At 34.0% G+C, this 23983-nt stretch overlaps 1 protein-coding gene across 3 annotated transcripts in view; it reads left to right on the top strand.

Annotated features, from left to right (window-relative positions):
• Nucleotides 1–23983, top strand: part of USP15 (ubiquitin specific peptidase 15) — a 132422-nt gene that overhangs the window by 2276 nt on the left and 106163 nt on the right. For all 3 annotated transcript variants that reach the window (XM_008571001.1, XM_008571000.1, XM_008571002.1), the window contains exon 2: nucleotides 20885–21012. In XM_008571001.1, coding sequence (XP_008569223.1) covers nucleotides 20885–21012 — 128 coding nt within the window. The remainder of the gene's footprint in view (nucleotides 1–20884; nucleotides 21013–23983) is intronic.

The following is a 23983-nucleotide window of genomic DNA, read 5'->3' as shown; positions in this document are numbered from 1 at the left end:
GAGTTTTAAGGAGAATAATTTGATAAATACAAATTTGTTAAAGAACTGGTGGGGATATTTAATAATGTAGTTGGGCTCACATTTTTGAAACTCAGAAAGTTGTTTATCTTTTTGTGTCTTTTTTTTTTTTTAAATCTTTGGATTAGTCTTTTATGGGTATTTGGGCAAATCCTGTCTGTTATTTTATAGATGAAATTGGCCATATGTAAATAGAACACTGCCTTGTCACATGTATATAACCACCCTGGAAAGACTGATTGGGATGTTGAGAAAAAAATGATGGGTTTACCATAAGTTTATTCTTGAGAGTTTAATACAGATGTTTGAAGTTGTAGTCAAATGAATTAAAATGAATATATTTCACTAATTAGCTCTTAAGCACTTTGCAGATAAGGACTGTCTCACAGTACTCTGGAAACTAAATCCAATATCTGGGCGAGGATAAAGATTTATTTGATCCTGCATGTGTACTAGGATTTCTGTTTATTTATAAGCAGTGAAATCTTTTTATCTACAAACTGATTTTTCAGATATGAAAATAAGTTACGTAGGTGTGAGATGAAGAGGAACTTGACTTTATAGTGAAAAAGTAAGTCAAAGTTAATGCAAGAGAGTTATACCTCTTAAAGAAAGTGAGGTAGGAAAATAGCACTGACCTGCATAAAATAAAAAATAAAGCGGTAGTTTCAATGCTATTTGTTGATATGTGTTTCAGTTTCAACAAGAGGTTCAGAAAACCATGAACAAGATTAACTTAGAATTTAGGAACTATAGAAAAAAGGATATAAGAACTAGAATTAGGATGAATTAAAGACAACTTTCATATACATGGTAATTTCTCCTGATGAGACAAAAAGAAAAATTTTTTTAAAGTACATTACATGTAAGTATTATAGGAACCTATTATTTATGTATTTATTCATTTATTTTTATTTATCCGTTTAACTAATTTAATTTTATTCATTTAACTAATGGTAGTTAAGTTAGTGGGTTACAAAGAAAGGTACGGGTTGTGGAATGCTCTCTTTGGAGATTTCTTTTAAAATAGACGTATTATGAGTAAATAGGTAACTACAAATCACCAAAATCACTGCCTAATTTTCCTCATCTGCCAATCATTTTCAGTAATTTTTATGTGCAGTTATGATCAGTGACAATGTGTAGCTAACTTTGCAAATTAGCTAAATATTGCATGTCATTTTTGTATGAACCCTAATAACTCTAGTATGTTTGGTGTAACTTTGGAGAGCAACTTTAATTTCTGTTTAGAGTCATTTAAAATACCTATGACATTTTTCTTCAATAAATTGCCGAAGAATGTGATGAATGAGGTACTTTAGATGGGAGACATTGATTTCGCTTTTTAGAGCTTTTTCTCCAGTCCTTACAAATCTTTGAGGATTTATTTTATTTTGTCCTTTATGTTTGTGCAACTTTGATTGACATAGAAAATAACCTTCTTATAATCACAAATAAGTTAATAATGTAAAGGAACACTATTAACCTGAATTCCAAATTGTCTAGTATATACTTACTAAAGAAAAGTTGTGCCAGGGTGTTTACCACCAAAATGGAGTATATATTATGTTATTTACAGAAAGTGAAACCAGAAAACAAAACTTTTTTAGTGTTGGTAAATTGGTGAAAATAAGGGCAGAAATAGTAACATAAAGCATATTTTTCATATTTCAGTTGCTTAAAAATCTAGAAAAGCAATTTTTCTTAATTTAAGCCTTTTTTGTAAGTTTTAAAATCACTTCTAAGATGTCAGTGAATCTAGGATTAATGTACCCTATTTGTCCAAGAAGATCCAGGGTTAATCAGTGATTTCATTTATCTATTTAGTGACATTCAGGCTTTATTTTTTTCTAAATTATACCATTTTTCCATTAGCACACTCAAGGTGTTAAATGAATGATATTTTCACAAAATGGTTTTGTTACAATTATTACTCTTGTTTGCATAAAAGTATAATAATAAAAAATTGGTTTGTCAGGCCATGACATATAATATTACATTTAAAAACACTATGTGCGAGGAACTGCTGTAAGTACATATTGACTTATTTACTCATCACCTCAATTCAGGGGACCAGTGCTGTTATTCACATTTCTTAGGCTCACAGAGGTCTTCACACAGTGTAGTGTAGCTGAGATTTGAACCTAAGTAGTCTGGGTCTTTAGTTCACCTCCTTACATCACTGTACTATGCTGCCTCTTATTTTAAAGATTCATTTAAAAAAAGCAGTTCTCCTTTGAAAAGAAAACAAAGACTTTTTTTTCCTCCTTAGATGGAGTCTATTTCATACTTAGTAGCAGAATTCTACCATTGTATCCCACACTTGTCTCTTATGACTGTTCAGTTTAGATATGCTAGAGTATGTAGAAATCTTAACAACTTGCTTCTGGAAATTAAAACATGTTTAAAGATTGATAGGTAATAACTGAATATACAAAACTAATGTCATTTTGATCCTGAAGTACATTCAAGCAAAAGACTTTGAAGTCACTTACTGTTGAGCTTTTGAATTTTAATTGTTTATCAGTAATCATAAGCTTTTTTATTCACAGCAATATGGCCCCTTTTCATATAGTTTTACAGAAATAACACACCAAACACGTAGTAAGATCTTGTAGGATATTTTGCTTTAGTACTTGGTCCATATTTTAAAAGTATTGGTTTACAGTCAACCACAAATACACACTTAAGGCTCTCTTTGGGGACTGTGAATCTATAGGAACAGTATAGCACAGAAAACACAAATATGAATGTTTGGTATTTTATGTTCGATGTTTACCAAGTGATTTTTTTTTTCACAAATAACTTTCTTTAATGAATTTTTAAAGTCAAAGAACATTTAAATTGAGACAGTGGACGGTATGTAATCCTACTGATATCGCTTTAGCATCTTCATGAAAATTGTGAGTCCCAGTAGTATCACTGCTAATAGAACAATCAATTTTGCTATCTAAGTCATTGGATGTATTCATTTTATTATAGGAGTTTAGAGTGATTCTTCTTTTCCTCACTTTGCGAATTGCTTCATTAATAAGCCATGATTATTGATGAAAGTGAGTTGAAGCCATCAGATATATTGGCAGGGAGATAAGGGGAAGGTTGAGAACAACTGATAAAGGTTGATTACACGCATTATCTGATTTGATCCTCAAAATAAGGATCAAAATATATATTTATATTCCTTTTTTATAGATGAAGAGTCTGAGAAAAATTAATTGGCTTGCCTATGGTTCACAGGTGATAGTACCACTACCAGTCAACATTTATTGAATGCTTACTCTGTGCCAAAGACTATTTTAAATGCCTTACACTTATGCAGCCTTTAAAGTACATGCTCTTAATTTACCTCATTTTATGTTTGATGATTTCAGAGCTGGTTTAAATACCTGGTTTATAGGGATTTAATATTAGAATTAAATATTAGATACTATCAGTATCTCCTTACTGTTAAAAATGGTTTTATGCTGTCATTTCTCAAATGTAATTCGAACAGTATTTTATTTAACCATGGGGTTTTTGCTTTCTTAGTCCTCATATAGAATTTTTTAACAATTACTAGTTTTGTTCTTCCCTGAATAATGTCAGTCTAGCTTGTGCCTTTTATTTTTATTTCCTCAGTTACCACTGTAATTCACACTCTGTATCTCATGTTTATTCCCTGGAAGTCTTTTCTCCATACACTTTCTCCCATCTATTCTTTAAACAGAGGAGTAAAGTTCTTTTAAATTTTATCATCCAGTTTATACAAAACTCACACTAAAGAAACCTAGCATAAGACTGATAGTAAGCGGCCTCAGTTTCAGGTACTTTAAAATGAAGTATCTAAGGGATGGATCGAGAATCGTTCCTTAAAAAGAAGGAAATAAGTTCAGATTGTAATATAAAGCAGAAAACCCCTCTAGAATTAACCTGCATCTGGTTATGCGTAGACCACTTTTAGTGCTTGTGTCACTAAGATTTTACATGGTTTCCTTATAGCTCTCCAGAAAGAAAAGGAGAGTACTGACTACTTTATCTTCTCCTAGAGAAAAACTAAGAATGTCAACTGTCCTTTCCATTCACCTTTTAGTTTTGAGAAGACTCAGATATTAGTGTGATAATTTCCCACTCTTAGAGGAAATTGTTTCGTAGAAGTACCTGCAGAAAAGTCTCCTGTGAATGAAGTCAGAGTATTTCACAGATAAGCCCAAGAGTGGCTCTGAGGTCAGACTCTAAGTTCCAGAGAGCCAGTGAAATTAAAACCTGAAAGCATTAGAGACAAAATTAATTACTTGTATGTAAAGAGCATCAAGTTCCTCAATAATTGTAAAAGAGACCTGATAATCTGGGCTGCTTTCTATTATTTAACTTTATGTTTTTACAGCTTGACAAAGCTTAACAGTTTAGTCAGGAAATTTATCTTTGATAAAGATGGAAAACTTATATTCATAAATTTGAATGGATTTCAAACTGAAGAACCTTTCGATTCTCAGGAGAGGTGTAGCTAAGTAGTTACATGTGCCATATAGTTGTGGCTATGTTTACAAAAATAATTGCTCATTTGCCATGTTAAGAGTTTTTACATATTTGAAATAAGTAGTAAGCATTTCTATTATTTTCAGATACACTTTACTAATTCCTGACTTTCCCTTACTTGAAAACCTAGCTCAGAACTGAGCTCTGTAAAATCATCCCTAATAATCTCATCCAAATCAGTGGCCCTTCCACTCTTCAATTTTTAAAAATATATACGAGTATACTTCAAGAGGTTTGTGGAAAAATGTAATTAAAAGGTAATATGAATCTTTCCATGAACTTTATGAAGTATCCTTGTATAACAGCTTTATTGTGATGTAATCCACATGCCATACAGTTCTCCCACTTAAAGTGGACAATTCTCTGGGTTTTAGTATATTCACAGAGTTGTACAACCATTATCATAATCAGTTTTAGATTATTTCCACTTCTGGAAAAGGACCCCCATACCCGTTAGCAGTCATTTCCCAGTTCTCCCCAAGCTCCTGTGCTCGAGGCAGCTCCTAATCTGCAGTCTGTCTTTACATATTTGTCTATTCTGGATTTTTTTTTTATAAATGAAGTGATATAATATGTACAATTTTTTGTGTCTGGTTCCTTTTACTTAGAATGTTTTCTAAGTTCATCCATTTTGTAGGATGTATCAGTACTTCTTTCCTTTTTATTGCTGAATAATATTCCAGTGTATAGATATAACACATTTAATTTATCCATTGATAAGTTGGACATTTGGGTTTCCAATTTTTGGATATCATGAATAATCCTGCTATGAACATCTGTATGCAAGTTTTCATTTCTCTTGGATATATACCTAGAAGTAGAATTGCTATGTTCCTATGTTTAACTTTTTGAGGAGCTGCTAGACTGTTTTCCAAAGTGGCTACACCATTTTACATTGCTATCAGCAGTGTATGAGGGTTCTCATTTTTCCGTATCCTTGTCAGCACTTGTTATTGTCTATCTTTGTTATTACAGCTATCATAATGGGTGTGAAGTAGTATCTCATTGTGGTTTTGATTTGCATTTCCCTGATAGCTAATGATGTGGAGCATCTTTTCATCTGCTGTTAGCCATTTGTATGTCTTCTTTGGGTGTCTGTCCAAATCCTTTGCCCATTTAAAAAATGTGGTTGTCTTTTTATTATTGAGTTGTAGGAGTTCTTCATATATTTTTCTTCATATAAGTCCCTTATCAAATGGGCTAAATGCAAAGGTTTCTACTATTCTGTGGGTTTTTCTTTCATAATCTTGATAGTGTCTATTAAAGCACAGAAGTTTTTTTTTTTTATTTTAATAAAGTCAGTTTATCTACTTTTTTTTTTTTTTTGGTCACTTTTGCTTTTGTTGTTATGTCCAAGAAGCCTTTGCCTAACACAAGGTCATGAAGATTTACTCTTGTATTTTCTTCTATGAGTTTTATAGTTTTAGTTCTCACATTTAGGTCTGTGATCCAGCTGAGTTAAATTTTGTGTATATAGTGTGAGGAAGCAGTCCAGTTTCATTCTTTTGCATGTGGAAGTTCAGTTGTCCTAGCACCATTTGTAAAAAAGGCAATTCTCTTTCTGTGGAATTGTCTTGGTACCCTGCTCTAAAATCAATTGAACGTAAAAGTGAGGGTTTGTTTCTAGACTCTCAGTTCTATTCCATTGACATATAATGTCTTTTCTTATGCCAGTACCACACTGTCTTAATTACTGTAAGCGTGAAGTAAGTTTTGAAATCTGGAAGCATGCGTCCTCTAACAACTTCTTTTTCAAATTTGTTTTTGCCCTCTTTTCTTGTTAGTATATATTATGTTGAAATGTTGTAAGTATTCTTAAATATGTGTCAATATTTTATTAACTCGTAAACGATACACTACTCTTTCTAGCAGTCTGTCTTCTTACTTCCTCATTGGAAATTTCCCTCACCCCTTTATTTCTTAGATATCTACTATAGTAGTATTCACACAGTGAATTTTGTGTGTCAGTTAACCCATGGATCTCTCTCCCACTCTTAACTTCATGCCCCCAAAGCACAAACAATGCTGTGGATTAAGTGTACTAATTATCAAAAAGGGTTATAGTATCTCTATGGAAGAAGGTAGGATGACCACCTCAGCAGCTGAAAATAGCAAGGTCTACAGCACAAGTTTTAGACAGACAAAATGAGAGTTTTAAAAATATGCAACCTTTGGGAAATCCCCAAATTAGTAGGAAAGGACGTTGCAGTGAGCTGGAAGTGCTGCAGAGCTGGTCGAGAGCGAGTCAACAAAATATGGGTTATAATAGACCTTGCTTCAAGTTTTATAAAATGTGACTTTAGGGGTACACCAGTTATACAAACAAATAAAATTCATGAATGCATTAAACACGCCATTCACCACATCTGAGTAGGAATTTCCCCAGGAATGCAAGGATAATGTAGTATTGTTGAGACATCAACAATGTGAGAGCTTAGCCATGTATATTTATATTTAATAAAAGTGATTATACCATTTAAATAATGTTTAAAAACATTCAAAATAATGTATATTTATGGAAATATAGTTATGTAAGAAAAATATGAACACATTCATAGCACAATAAATGCTAAATTCAGAGTAAGGGTGTACAGTGACAGGGGTCCACAGAGGGCTGTATTTGTATTTGTAGTAATTTTCTTTAGCTACATGGTTTGATGATATAGACATGAACAGTTATTTTATTCTTGGAACATTGATGTATGCCTGTATACGATAAAAAAAAATTTTTTTAAGTAAAGTTTGTTGTAAGGACTTTTTGTTTTGAAGAAGTCCTAGTTTTTCTTAGTTTTTATTATTTTTTTAATTTTTACTTTTTTAATGCCAAACCCAATTCTTCCAGTGCAGTAAGGTTAAACAAAGTTAGCTCAGGAAATTTATACTGTGAAGGTAAAACATTATTAATTACTGTTTCCTTCTTGCTTCATATGGGTGTATCTAAATTTCTATGTCAGATATAGTTGGAGGATCTCTTTAGTATGGAGAAAAATACATATTTAAGATATCAATGATCATATATATGTCTTCTGGATGAATAGTGTAAAAACAATCTTAGTTGCCCTCCTTCTTGAGTTCCTTCTTTGTCTTAGTTTAGGTCTAAAAAGAGGTCATAAAAATTAGTTCTTGCTAACTGATGGATTTAATGTGCAGAGCAGAAAATAGGTTAGAAATGCTTGAAATATAAAAATTAAGATATAAAGAGAAGATTAATCAGGGCATTGGTTTATTTGAAAGAACTTTATAGTTTTCTTTGGTTAAGTTTTATTGAAACAATGCAATTCTAAGTTTTAATTTGTGGTACTTAAAGTCGGTGAAATATCTGATTTATAATAATTTAAAATACTAGATGCTGTCAATATCTTCTCAGTGTTAAAAATGATTTATACCATCGCTACTCAAATTGTAATTTAAAAGTGAATTAGCATGCAGAATTGTTTATGCTATTAATTCGGCACAAAATAGTTATATTTTTTGGATTAAGTGTGCTACATTGGATTAATCAGAGATTTTTGTATATATCCTTACTTGTAAAAGAATGACTGTCTATGCCTACTCTGCAGAAAGAAAGAAGGGATTTTTAAAAAATAAACAAGATTACATTTATGTCAGTATTAAGCAATTAAGCATGAACATTTATCTAAAAGTTGTCAACATAGACATGTACAAATCCGAAAAAAAAATAATAATAATAGGACTGTGCATTTACTACCTCTATGGTTTCTGAAATCCTTCTGTTGGGATTTCTCCATACTGTTTCTAAACTCTGTTATATTTGGGACTATTTCTGAATCATTTATTGGTCCCTATGTTTCTTTCTTATATTTGCTTCTGTTGTATGTAAAAACACCAAACAACTTTTGAAATTTTTCTGTCTCCTCCGACCCCCTTCCCCCAAATTGGCATTTTTAGTTCTTACAGTTACTGCCTTTGAAGACTGTCTTAAAATTGACTCAGAAGCCTCTAGCTTCTCCAGAGCCATTGAAAATTATTCTGTCAAGACCACAATACAAATTATCATTCTTGATGCCTTCGGACTACTTAGCACCATACAATTTGGACCTTTTGAAGTACTGATAAAAACATAAATTTACGTAAGCTTATTTACTAAGCATTTCACATGTATTTGATCGTCCCAATCATCTTGTGAAGTATTCCCAGTGGTCTTCATGAAATGTATGAGGGTACTTCAAAAAGTTCATGGAAAGATTTGTATATCTTTTAATTCTACTTTTCCATGAAGTACTCCTATAAATCAAATCATATCTCTTCCCTGTTAAAATTCTTCCAATGGTTTCCAGTAAATTTAGGGTAAAATCCTTATTATTGCTTTAAAGGCATTATGTAGTCTGGCCCCAATTTAGCTTTCCAGTCTTACCTAGGATTTCTCCTCCCCTTGTCGTAAATTCCAACTTCATTTAGTCAATTTCTCCAACACACACAATTCCCAAAGTCCTTCTGGCCCAAGCACATGCTGTTCTTTTAGTTTAGATGGCTTCTCTTCTTACTTTTGTTGGAATAGCTCCTATTCACATCCTGGAATACCACTATTTCAGAGAGACTATCCTTTAAATAGGGCCCTCATTATAGGCTTTTATAGTTCCCTATCCTTTTTTTTTTTTCCTACAACACTTACCATAATATTTTACTATGTATCATAATTATTTACTGTCTCTCTCCTTCACTGGACTCTGAATCTATGAGCATAGGGACCTTGGCTATTTTGCTATAACCACATTATTCATATGGAATAGCACATACCTAGTAAACCTGCAATATTCTTTGAATAAATGGATTACCATTGCTAAGATGAATAATCTAAAAGTTTTAGTGCTGAGTAACTTCTCTAAGACTTCACAGTACATTTCCTACAGTAAATCTAGAATTCATATTTACTCAAGTCTGATTTCAGGTGATAATAAAATTTATTTTAAAAAATGATCATCAAAACAAATTGAGATAGGGTATTAAAAAATTTATCCACAATTTAGTTTTTACCACAGTTAGAAAACCTTTTAAAAGAGAGATAGTGTTTTTATATGTGTGTGTTCCTAATTGATGTGAAAACATGACTCCCATGTAGGCATAGTGTAAACACCAAGGCTTTTTCTGCTAAGTTCTTGATAGGCAAGAATCTGACATTTACCAAAGATGCTCCACTTTGATAGAATTTGTCTTTTAAATGTTTCAATTCTTATTTACAGCTTGGTAATAACACTGTCATATCATGTTCTCTGCTCCCTCACTTTTAAACCCTTACTGTTTCATAAAGAAGAAATATGGTGTATGATTTTGCTGAGCATCTGTTACATCTTTTAGGTCTTCATTAAGTGATTGGTATTTAAAATAAAGTTTAACGCAGTGGAAAGAGCACTAAACTTGTAGAGTCTGAAAACTAGAGTACTAGGCCCTGAATACCCACTTAGTAATGTTGTGTGTCCTTGGTAAGCCATAAAACCTCTGAGTTTTGGTTTCCCCTTCAGTTACATAAAAAAAGGGAGAAAGAGAGAGAAAAAAAGATTGCTCTGACAATGAACTAATCTGAATATACTTTGTACAAAGACCTTATTCAGTCATGCACCATATAATGTTTCAGTCAGTGAAGGATCACATATATGATGGTGGTCCCAAAAGATTATAATGGAGCTGAAAAATTCCTATTGCCTAGTGACATAAGTTGTCATAATGTTGTAGCACAATACATTACTCACGTAGGAGCAGTAGGCTACACCATATAGCCTAGGTGTGTAGTAGGCTATACCATCATTTAGGTTTGTATAAGTACACTCTGATGTTTGCAAAATGCCAAAATTCTCTCAGGACGCATTTCTCAAAATGTATCCCGGTTGTTAAGCAAGGCATGTCTGTATAAAACTAAAGCATTTATATTCTATTATGCAGATATTAGGATTTAATTTAAACAGGAGTGATATCATCATATTTGTGTTTTTAAAATGTCTGTGGGATGGGGAGGAAGGTGGGGAAAGGAGGAATTGGTAAAGGGACACAAAAATCAACTATATTGTATATTGATAAATTGAAATAAATTAATAAAAAATGTCTGTGGCAGCAGAATGGAAGACAAATTGGAAGCAAACTTGAAGCAGAGAGACAAGTTGAGCAGTAATCTGTGCCACTAGGGAGAGGGGGACGTGCAGAACTAAGATGCTTTTCTGAGGAAAATGAGAAGAACAGACTGAGAAATATTCTGAATGTACTTGGTTATTGGATGTTATGGAGGGAGGAATATAGGTTAATATTCTTGTTTCTGGCTTGGGAAACTAAATTACTGATGAAATCATTTATTAAAGGAATACTAGAGAATGTATAAATATAGAGGTGAAGGTGATTGATATATCCATGGAAAATCCAAGTTAACATGGACTAGTAGGAATTAGAAATATGATTCAAGAACTTAAGGTCTGGCCCTGAGATACAGATTTTGGAATCATTGGTATGAATTATAATGTCATAAGAGAGTATGAACAGTGAAAGAAGAAGAAATCAGAGAGCAACTCTGTGAAATACTAATATTTAAGCAGAAGTGAGGGTTGCAAAGAAAAAATAAAGAGTCTCAAAGAAAGAATTACAGAGGTTAATTTTTAAAAGAATTAATAGGTACATAAAATTCTATTGGATTTGTTAAGGTAGTCATTGGTGACTTTGTCAGGTACCATTGAAGACCTATTGTACTAGGTTGGAGAGTAAATGAGAGTTGAGGAAGTAGAAACTTGAGAAGCTTGACTGTAAGGACCTAAATCAGAAAAATGGAAATATAGGAGGAAATGAGTATGTGAGTTGAGAGGTCTTACAGAGTTAGGGGAAGAAAAGGTTTGTCTCTGTTTATATGCTTAGTGAAAAAACCAGGAGAGAGAGAAACAGAGGGTAGGAGCTGTCTGTCGGGGAAAGTCTCTAAGGATGAAGAAGGAAATTAGACTCAAAACTTAGGACCAAAATTACTGGCCTGGGATGTAAGGAGAGTTACATCCTTGCCTTGGATTGAATGTCCCTCCAAAACTTGACCCCCACTGTGACAGTGTTAAGAGGGCAGGAAATGCTATTGTAGTTGGAAAGTGGGACTTTGAAGAAGTGACTGGATTTTGAGTACTATACCCTTGTGAATGGATTGATTCATTCTTGGAATTGTGGTTCTGTGGGCTTTAAGAGGAGAGCTCTCTCTCTCTCTCTCTGTTTCTGCCATCTTGCAATGTGATACCCTGTGTTGCAGAAGCCACCACCAAGGGTGGCCTTCACCAGATGTGTTCCCTGGAACCAGCCTCAGAAACTTTAAGCAGTAAATTTTGTTTTCTTACAAAGTATCTAGTTCCGAGTATCTTGTTATAAGCAACAGAAACGGACTAATACAATCCTCCACTAAAGTATAAAGGAATCAAGCAAGATTAAGGTGTGATGCCATAGACCGGGTCAGAAAGTCCTAGCATCTAACTTCCTTGTAAAGTAGGTAGGAAGGTTATCTGTTCAACCTAAGAGTTAGAGACTTGGCAAGACTGACAAAGATTAGGAATAATTATTGAGAATAGAGAAAGATATGCTGTTAGACATGGTGGGATTGCAGGTCATCTTTGAAGGGCTTGAGATATTAAAGACAATAGATCTTTAATCTTCATGAGATTTTCTGTAGTAATTTTTGACCCCAGATAATATTGACATGATAAAACTTTCTGTATTGATGTACTAATGTGTAAGAATCATGGATAATAGCTAAGTATGAGGCACCTTCATAAAATCCCTTGTAACCCACTGAATTGGGAAAATGATAGTGATTAAGCCACAGCCAGAGGCATCAATCATAAGTAAAGTGATCTTCTAGATCATATATTGGTACATTTACCTCATAACTTTTTATATGGGAACACAGTCAGATGTCCCAGTATTATTAAGAAATATTTCACTGTTGGTCTCATCTATAAAGCATAGACTCCTTTGAACAGAAATTTAAATTGGTCTGTTCGTCACAAAGTAATTAATTACACTCTGTACTTTGAGGTATTCTAGATGTTTGCACATGACTATCTAAATGAATTTTAGATGATTTCAAGCCTATAGTTTAATGTATTTGTTTTTTGTTTTGTTATTTGTTTTTGATTACATGTTATCTTACGTGTATCCTTTTACAGCTTCTTTTTTTCATCCAGCATTATAGTTTTAAGATTTATTCATGTTGTTAATACATGTAGTTGTGTTTTTATTTCAATTTTTTATAGTATTTCATATTATGAATACATATTAGATTTTTCCAATTTTCATTCTCGCAAATTATGCTGCAGTAAATGTTCTTATAGTTTTATTCTTGTAAATATGTGCAAGAATTTCTGTAGGGTAGAACTTAAAAATATCAATACATGATTCTACTTTTTTTGTGTGTGTGACTGGTAAGGGGATCGCAACCCTCAGCTTGGTGTTGTCCGCACCGTGCTCAGCCAGTGAGCGCACCGGCCATCCCTATATAGGATCCAAACCCGCGGCCCTCCCAAGTGCCGCTGCGCTCCCAGCGCTGCACTCTCCTGAGTGAGCCACGGGGTCGGCCCTCAATACATGATTCCAGAGTATACACAGCTTTGTCTTTAATAGATATTGCCAAATTATTTTCCAAAGTGAGGTTTCTTGTTAACAACAACCCCCCCCCCCCCCCCCCCCCCCACTCTCCTGGCACTGTAAGTATTCCTGTTACTACTCAACTTCACATTTAATATTGTTGACACATGCTTGTGTGTTCAACAATTTCATGAGAGTGATATGGTGTCTGTTTGTGGTGTTAATTTGCATTTTCCCCATTGCTAATGAGGTTGAGCATCTTTTCATATGTATATAGACCATTCTGATTTCCTGTTCTGTGAATTACCCATTTTTCTTTCTTTTTTTTTTAAAGAATTTGTCATGTATTCTAATCTTTTGTTATATGCAGTGTAAATATCTTCCCCAGTCTGTTATCTTCTCTATTTCTTGGTGGTATCTTTTGTTTAACAGAAACTTTTTATTTTAACCTAAGCAAGTTTATCAACCTTTTTCTTTAAGATTTTCTGCTTTTTTCGTAACCCGTCCCACATTCTAAGGTAACAAGGATTTTCTTCTATATCTTTTTAAAAATTTATTTATTTTATTTATTTATTTTTATTTTTTTATTTTTTTTTTTTTGTCTTTTTTGAGACTGCTTTTCACATTTACTTTTTAAATCCATCTAAAATTTATTTTTGTGCAGTTAGGTCTGCTGTAACACAGCATGTGTTCCCAAAACTCATCATGTTATGCAAAAATCGTGCAATGAAAACCACAGGGCATATGGAAAAAATGAGGTTGGAAATACAGCGCTCAAAAGCTTTGTCAGTGACACATTTTTTAAAAGATACCTGTTAAAAATGGTAGCAAACTGTGCTAAGAGATACATAAATGCCACAATAAATATGACATGTTATCTTGAAAAAGATGAAGTTTGCTTATGGAAATGGGATTCAGTAGGGTTGCACCTTGTGAGTTATAGTGAAGTGGTGCAAGGAGGGTTATCTGAAATATGCCAGGAAGTTTTAACAGGAGATGTAGAGGGTGTGGCTCATAACACGTGGGTGTATTTAGGAGGGTGTTTGAGTTGCAAATGTTTTGTGCATTCTATGTAGCTCACTACAGCTAGGTAGTTTTCTGTGTTCACCTAGTGTTTCAGATGGAGTTAGGAGTAGAGTGAGGCACTTAGGGTGCAAAATTTAAGGAAACATTCACTCTGAGGGTCCCTAGGTATCTCACTTGCCTCACCCTAGTCCTAATCCCGCTTATAAATAAATAGTGCTTAAGCATATGCTGTAATTTGTATTATATTCGAATTGTTTCCTCATATATCAATTTTTTTATTGTGGTAAGAACCCTTGACATAAGATCTGTCCTTTTAAGAAATTTTTAAGTGCACAATACAGTATTGTTAATTATCAGAACAGTATTGTACAACAGATTTTTAGGACTTATTCATATTGCATAACTGAAACTCTACACTAACTGAACAGCAACTCCTTATTTCCCCCTCCCCCAGGCCCTAACAACCAACATTCTACTCTCTGTTTCTGAAAGTGTGACTATTTTAGATACGTTATATAAATGAAATCATGTAGTGTTTGTCTTCCTGTGACTTGTTTATTTCATTTAGTATAATGTCCTGCATGTTCATCCATGTTGCTGCATAGGGCAGTATTTCCTTCTTTTTTCAGGCTGAGTAGTAATTCCACTGTGTATGTATACCACATTTTCTTTATCTGTTCATCTTTCAGTGGACATTTAAGTTGTTTCCACATCTTTGCTGTTGTGAATAATGCTGCAGTGAACATGGGAGTACACATATCTCTTCAAGATCTTGATTTCAGTTCTTTTGGATATATCCCCAGAAGTGGGATTTCTGGATCATATGGTAGTTCTATTTTTAATTTTTTGAGAAACCTCCATACGGTTTTCCATAGCTGATGCACCATTTTACATTTCCACCAACGGTGTACAAGGGTTCCAATTTCTCCACATCTTCACCAACACTTGTTATCCTTTTTTTTTTTTTTATAAAAGCCGTCCTAACAGGTGTGAGGCAATAATGTCTCATTGTAGTTTTGATTTGCCTAATATATTTATTGTAACACATTCAAGTTTTCAAAAACAAGCATTAGAACAGAACTGACTGCATATATGATGTAGAGCTGTAACTTATTTTTTTCCCATATGCATGGTCAGTTGTCCCAGTACTTTTTATAGAATAGTCCATCTTTCCCCACTAGCTTGCAATGCTGCTTTTCACATATATCATATCTCCACATATATGTGAGTCTGGTTCTTATTTCTTTGTGTTATTTTCATTGGTCTTTTTGCTTAACTATGTCAATATCAGAGTTTCCTAATTACAGCTCTGGCATTTTATAACCTTGGACAAGTTAATTTCTGTGTGCCTGTGTACTGTCTGTGAAATTATGATAATAGTACTTACCTCATTGGGAAATTAAAGGTGTAATTGAGCCGATATATTAAAATGCTTAGAAGTATGGTCCTGGCTCAAGAATAAAACTCAAATGTTAGTAATTTTGTTATTAAAAGTAATATAGGAGATTGAGATTGCCATCTTGTTTTTCCTCTTTCAAATGTCTGGGAGGAAGTAGGGAGAGACTTATGGAAGAATTCCCTTAGAAAGTGATATTTAGGGTGATATATGAAAGATTATGGGAATCAACTAGATGTGTTAGTCCATTTAGGCTGCTATAACAAAATTCCAGTAAGTGGCTTAAAAAACAACAAATTTTTTTCTCACAGTTCTGGAGGCTGGGAGTCCAAGATGGTGAGGTGCTAGCAGATTTGGTATCTGGTGAGGGCCTGCTTTCTGGTTCATAGATGATTCCTTATAGCTATGTATTTGTGACAGAAGTGATAAGGTATTTGCCTGGGGCCTCTTTTATGAAGGCACAAATCCTGTTCATGAGGGCTTTGCCCTTATCCACTAATCACCTCCCAGATAATATCACCTCCTAATAGCATCACCTTAGGGGTTAAGGTTTTAATATATGAATTAAGGGAGTGGGACACAAATATTCAGACCATACCACTAGGAGAATATTCTAGGCAGAAAATGGTGTGTAAAGGAACTGAAAGAAGGCTCATATAGCTGGATCTGAGAACAAAGAAAAGTGGTACCAGCTGAGACTAGAGAGGTAAGTAGGGGCAGATCACACAAGACCTTTTATTAAGGATTTTAGACTTCATCCTAAAATTATAGTTTTAACTAAAATTATAGTTTTAACTATAGTCACGTGTTGCTTAACACCTGAGATGTGTTCTGAGGAGTTTGTCCTTAGGCAATTTTGTCATTGTGTGAACATCAGAGTGTACTTCCTCCAGATGTGGTATAGCCTATTACATACCTAGGCTCTGTGGTTTGGCCTATTGCTCCTAGGCTACAAACCTGTACAGCATGTAGGCAGTTGTAACAAAATGGTAAGTTTTTGTGTATCTAAACATACATAAACATAGAAAAGGTAAAATAAAAATATGGTATTATAATCTTATGGGACCACTATCACATACGTGGTTTGTCGTGCACCAAAATGATGTTATGCTGTGCATGACTGTATTTGTAAGATTGATATTTCTTATATTATTATTTTTAATCAAAGCCACAAAATATCAATCTTTACAGATAATTATAACTATTCAAAAAAGAAACTTGAAAGCTAAAATTGGGCCCATCTAACCCTAATAGTATACCAAGGATTACAAGTGCTGTGGAGAATATGTAAATTCAGGTCTTTCTTTACTTATTTGTAATCTTCATGATCTTCTGATTCTGTTCCAGACTTTTATCAGTTCAAATTGGGAATACTCAGATTTTGGCGGATTTCGTAGATTTAGGATAGAGTTTTTATAGTGTAACAAATCTACATAAATATCTTGAGAGGAAATATTCTCATTTATTTGTTCACTTTGTCTAACCTTATCTTTCTTGGGTATACCTAACAAGACTATACATTATTTCTGAAATAGATTCTCCTGTTTTTTCTATTTCCCTTATGTTTCATTACCACAAAATTCTATTAATAAGATATAGGTGTCCTATAATAGAAATATGATGCCCTTTTTCAGTTGAAGGTGGTGTTGAAAACAAACATCATCAAATGGGAAAGTCTCCTATCATAATAATGTCATTGTACACAAAGTAGTCACTTCAAGATCTAGGAAAGAGAGTTGATCTAGAAATATCATAGTAGCAGGTGGGTACTGCAGAGCACAAACTTTCAGAATAACTAAAGGATTTCTTAATCATTTTGGGAGGCAAAACCCCATTTTAAAAAAAAATCTAAGTAAATATAAATAGAATTTTGAGACTATTCCACAAATAATTATTAATGTTAGTTTTACAAATGATATTTGTGATTATAGTGTTGTTATCTCGTGTTCATATTTCTGTTATTAAGCATATGCCATTAGCTGTTTAAGAAAACTAATTGGGAATTCTGCATTTCCATTTTAAAGGCAAAAGCCAGTAAGTATTTAAGAACATTAACTGGGGATCAAAATGTACCTTCCCAAATGGTATCAGACTCCTACAATTTTTCATACAAGTACTACGAAATCATCAAGGAGCAGATAATCCCTGTCCTTACAAACTACTTTTTTAAAAAGTAGAAGAGGAAAAGCTACCCTAATTTTGTATAGCAAAGTAAGGGAGAAAAATCTTGGTAAGTGCAGAAAATTTTTATCACATTCAACACTTAATCGTGATAGTCTAAACAAATGTTGAATAGAAGGGTATTTCTCTAATTTAATAAGCAGTATTTATCAAAACACCTACAGTAGATTATCTTATTTAATTAGTGAGACTTTAGATATTCCCATTAAAATTCAAGACAAAAATGTTTATTATCTCTTTACCTATATTATTTTAGAAGTCCTAGCCAGTGATTAGACAAGGAAAAAAGGAGTAGAATTAGAAAGGAAAGGATAAAGCACATTATTTGCTGAAACAATATGATTTTTTAGATAGAAGAATACAGGGTAATCTACAACCAAACAGAACTATTGAGAGTTCAGGAGGTTGATGGATATAGGATTAGTCATTTTAAAAGCTTAATCATTTTTATGCAATAGCTACAGTTATAAAATATAGTAGATTGGAAAAAATGTAAAATACACATAGCAGGAAAACTATGAAGTTCCTAGGAATGAATCTAACATGTAAGACCTTTATGGGAAAAATTATAAAACTTATTAAAAGACATTAAATAATAGCTGAATAATGGAGAGATATGCCATACCCATGAATGAGAAGATTCAGTATTATAAAGATGGCAGTCCTACCCAAATGAATCTTTAAGGTAATCTTTAATTTTTATGTAAGTTTAATGTATGCTCTGTAAGTTTAATGTATAGGGTTTTCTGTGGAACCTAATAAACTGCTTATAAAATTCATTTTTTTCTTTATTTTTTTTGGCAGCTGGCAGGTACAGGGATCAAACCCTGGACTTTGGTATTTTCACTACCATGCTCTTACCAATTGAGCTAACTGGCCAGCCCTGATTCTAAAATTCATAGGAAAAAGCAAATGGCCAAGGGTAGCTGAGGTAATTTGCAAGAACAACAAACTGGAGGAACTTGCCCTAAAAAAAAAAAATCAAGATTAAAGTAATTAAGGCACCATGAAATTGGCACAATGATAGACACAAAGATGAATGGAATAAGAAATGTCTCTTAATATGACATTTGTTTGCAAAGAAAGCAAATCTAATGTCTGAGTATCTTTTTAAACTGCAAGGGCGGAAGAATCTAAAAATTTTCTAGTGGGTGGTATTCAAGTAAGTACACTTTTCTTTATTTTCAATTTAATATAAGTAAAGTCATTGATTGTCTAGTCTATATTATTTTAGAAAATAGGGTTTTCTTAAGACTTAGTCCCTCAGTTTTTCTTTTCTCACAAATCTTAAATTCCACAATGTGTGAGCTTACCAGTTGCATAACCCTGACTGGGTTTGGAGTATTGGTACATAGATAATTCTGCATAATGACTTTTAGGAAATTTAACTGCTTATGAGTATTTTTTAAGAACTATGAGTTTTCTCAGGGCCCCAACAGGGGTCCTGGGGCATTGAGCCGGGGACCAGACTCCCCCCACAGCCAGGTACACCACCAGCACCAAGGAGCATGCCAAAAACATCACCTCCTTGTGGGTGGCTCACGGCTCCCGCAAAAGTGGCTAGATGTCACAATCACCACGCAGATGGTCCACCAGCTACTGGAGTGCATTGACAGAAGGAAAGTCACCAGCAGAAACCAAAGAAAAGAATAGGATGTCTCTCTCCACAAAGCCTACTCCAGAGTGACAGAAGAAGCATCTGCTCTAGGATAATATTGGGGGACCTGAACACACCTTTCAGCATTGGACAGATCATCTGTGCAACAATTCAACAGAGTAACCCTTACTCACTCTTTCAGAGGGAGAGAAGAAATCAAGGGTTATCAGTGGTGGGATGGGGGAGGAAGAGAGAGGGATAGGGAGAGATTGGACAAGGGGCATAAAGAATAAGTGCAATTTGTAACAATATACATACTAATAATATTGATTTGATCAACATATGTCAACATTGAATCCCCAAAATATGTGTAATCAATTGATTCAATTAAAAAAAAACAACTGTGAGATTTCTTTAGGTTGGTGTCTTTGCTTTAGCTATTTTCAGACATAACTATGGGTATTTACTTCTATAGTGCTATACATGGTAAGCACAGAAACATTAGAATGATGATCCCCTAAAAAACTTTGTTACCTGAGCTTTACACATCCCATTAACCTTTACTTTTGGGGTTTTTTTTTTTTTTGTCGTTGAACCTGGTTATATATGGGTAAAATGTTTCTGGAAAAGAATTTAAAATAATTTTGAACCAGTGGCAAACAAGTATTTTATAGCAGGTATATTATAGTCAGAATAATTTGTAAATTTGTTTAGGTTTATGGTTTTTTTATACTTTCATTACTAGTAAACACTTACTCTACTTTTTCTGTCACTGGTTATCTGAAAAGAAGCTAATTCTAGATAGTTGAAAATAAGATTAATATAGTTTCAGTAATGCTTACAATGCTTGATATATCTTACTTTTGAAGTCAATCAGAAACCAATCCTTCTTGCCCTGGCAGATTTCTCTTTGGAAATAGTCGGAGACAGTATTGTTATTAACTTTTGTTGGTAAAGAAGTTTAATTATTTTTAAGGTTTTTTCAAGTTTACTTATAATTATTATAATTAACCTTACAAGCTCTTAATAACCAGCTTTCCTTACCTCCAAAGTGACACAGTAAAACACATACTGTACTCACAGATTTCTTGTAAAGGAACCATTTTTTATATTTTTTTCTATTTTACCACATTGCACTTTAAAATTTGTTTTAGATTGATTCTTATGATTGTTTGAATTTTTGTTCAATTGAAAGTTAAGGAGCTGTTAGGGATTAATTTGTTTTAGATTGATTCTTATGATTGTTTGAATTTTTGTTCAATTGAAAGTTAAGGAGCTGTTAGGGATTTATATATATATATATATATCAATCCTTGTCCTCAAGTAGTGGTTATATATATATATATATATTTATATATATATACATATCAATCCTTGTCCTCAAGTAGTGGTTATTTGTAGAACAATAGAAATAATACTTTATACAATTGAAGTATTTTTCTTCCAAATACTAAGTAGTACTATAGTTATTTTCAGTCCTTTGAAGTATGCATGTAGCTAAATATAAAATAAAATATCAAAAATAGGTAGGTCTTCTGCTGTTCCTTTATTTTCAGGTATTTTCCTTAACCAGTTTTTTTTTTTTTTCCCCCCCCTAGGTACCTAGTTGATAGTCGCTGGTTCAAACAGTGGAAAAAATATGTTGGCTTTGACAGTTGGGACAAATACCAGATGGGAGATCAAAATGTATATCCTGGACCCATTGATAACTCTGGACTCCTCAAAGGTAATTATTTTCTTCCTTCGGTCAAGTTGTAAATGTTTTAAATTTCAATATGTAACTGTCAGTGGATGTAATATGGAAAATGTTAATGTAAATAAGTTAATAAATTAGAAATTTATTTGCATTATAGATTTGACCAAATGAACTCAGATTATTGTTAGTTTTATTCTGTATCATGACAAGATTTGTTTTTTATTCTGATATAATAAGGTATTATTATTACTTTTAAGCTTTTAAATGAAGAATGTAAATTAGAAAGCAATGTCTTATTATTTTGGAGAAGTGCTGTATTACATATTGTTTTTCCTAGTGGATACATGACATTTTTTTGAAGTTGGGGAGCTCCAGTATATGTTTACATTCTTTGATTTTTGCATTAATCTTCTACATCCCTCACTATTTGCCAGTGCTTCTGTACATCTTATTACATTTAAGTGGAATAAAACATAGGTATCAGAACTTCCATTTCTAGCCAAGATGGAGTGACAGGGACCAGAGTTACTTTTCCACCTGAACTAACGAAAACCCTCACAAAATATATGAAGCAGTGATTCTTAAAATCACTGGATATTAGGCAACAAAACACAGTGATGCTTGAGTGATGGAAAACAAATGAGGCATTCCCTCTGATTGCCTCCAGCTTACTGTATTGAAAGAGTTTCCAATACACACACAGGAAGGAGAAATTCATGCTGACCCTGGCAATCTCCTATAGCTAAGGAGTCAGAGTATGAAGTCCAGAGACACCAAGGCTGCTATAGTTTTCAAGAGAGAGTACCAGAGAGGAGCGAGCAGCTCAGAGAGAAAGAGACCTCGAGACCTACAAAGGGTCTCTTGAGACTTCAACTGACTATTGATCAGCACATGCATGTGAGAAAGCTGCCCAAAGGCAGAGAAAGAACCACCCAAAAGAAATAGAGGGAGCAATCATTGGGGCTCGTATAGAAACAGGAATAATTTTTCTTCCAAGTAGCCAGAGTGGGAAACTTCATAATTGATAGGGTAGCCTGCTGAGAACAGTTTTATCTCTGTAATATGGTGAAATTAATTCTCTTGCCCTGCTAACCTGAAAGCATCAAACATGTTTCCGAGTAACTTAACTGCAATTCAGAACAAAACTCAAGTATTTATAGAAATACAAAAATATCCAGTATCCAGCAACATAAAGTTTATAATGTCTTGGATTTGACCAAATAAGACTTGGCATGCATAGAAGCAGGAAAATATGGCCCACAAGGAGAAGAAATATCGATCTTAAAAAAAAATACTGCCCCAAAAGTGGAAAAAATGAACAAAGAACAGATGAGACAAATATGAAACAAGTAACAGGATAGTAAATTTAAACCCAGCTCTCTATGAATAATCATATTAAATGTAAGCACCCTAATTAAGTGTAGAGACACCCCAGTTGTCTTAACTTAAAAAAGTTAACCCAGCTATCAACTATCCTCAAGAAACCCACTTTAAAGACACAGATAAACATAAGAGATGGAAAAGATATGCCGTGCTGTGGCAAGCATAATTCTAAGACTGACCCCCCCTCCCCCGTTACCCTCACACTTGTATAATCTTCTCCCTTTTGAGTGTGGATGGAACCTGTGAATAGCATGAGATATCATTTCCATGGTTACGTTATATGGCAAAAGGGAAATTATCTTTGAGCTTAATCACATGCCTTTTAAAAGCAGAGAATTTTCTTTTGCTAGTGACAGAAGTAGTCAGTGGTTCAAAGTGTGAAAAGGACTCAGTGCATTATTGCTGGTTCGAAGATGGAAGGGACCGCATGAGACACAAGGCAGGAAGCCTCTAGGAACAGAGAGAGGCCTCAGGTTGACAGCCAGCAAGGAAGCGGGAATCTCAAACCCGCAACAATGAATAACTGAATTCTGCCAACAACTTGAATGGACTTGGAAGTGGATTCTTCCCCATAGCCTTCAGATAAGAACCCAGCATGGCTGACATCTTGACTTCAGCCTCGTACGACCCAAAGCACATAACCCGCCTGAGCCAAACTGAACTTCTGACCCACAGAACTGAGATATAAATGAGTGTTGTTTTAAGCTACTTTGGTAATTTGTTAAGCAGCAGTAGAAAACTACACTTGCTAACACTATCAGAAGAATGCTGGAGTGGCTATGTTAATATCAGACATTAAGTTTTAGAACATAGAACATTACCAGGGATAGAAGATCACTTCATAATGATAAGTGTGATGGGACAGTTCATCAAGAGAACATAGTAATTCTAAATATATACCTGCCTAATGGCATAACTTGAAAATATGTGAAGAAGAGTAACATCAGTAAGATGATAGAATAGGAAGTCCCAGACCTCATTCCCCCATAGAAACAATGAAACAATGATATATGGACCAAAATACCTTTATGAAAAGCCCAGGATCCACTTAAGAAGTTGCAGTACTCCAGACGAGTACAAAACTGAGAACTACATTGAAATGGATAAGAAGAGCAGTTTTATTTTACCCACATTAGTCCCTCCTCCAAGCTGGCTCTGCTTAACACCAAGAGAGATTGTCTCAGCCCAAGACTTTTCCTTTGTGAGAAAAGAAAAAGGAGAGCATGTGTCTAACTTCCCAGACTTTCAGTGTGCTCTCCAAGGGGCCAGTTTCTGTTTCATCTCATACAGAGTGCTGATGGAACCAGGATAGTTCTGATGCCTAGGGCAGTTAACAAAGGAAAATGAGTGGGCAATTGCTGCAGCCAGAAAGCTCTGTAAGATTGAGAGAAGGATAAGAACCTGAGACTTCTCCCCCAGGAGGCAAGGACAGGAGTGGAGTGCCCTCCAATGTCCCAACCTTTCAGTGAACTGCCTGAGAGGTTTCTGTCTTACCTCACTATGCTTGATGTAACTGACATAGTTTAGATGACTGAGGGAACTTAAAAACAAAGAAAAAGGGGTGAGTGGCTTGTTGTAGCTGTCGTAGCCTTGCAATATTGGGAGAAGGTGCAGAACC

The sequence above is a fragment of the Galeopterus variegatus genome, unplaced genomic scaffold, assembly GCF_000696425.1.
Source record: "Galeopterus variegatus unplaced genomic scaffold, G_variegatus-3.0.2 Scaffold653, whole genome shotgun sequence".
In the NCBI taxonomy this organism is placed as follows: Eukaryota; Metazoa; Chordata; class Mammalia; order Dermoptera; family Cynocephalidae; genus Galeopterus; species Galeopterus variegatus.
This window is presented reverse-complemented; position numbering and strand designations above follow the sequence as displayed.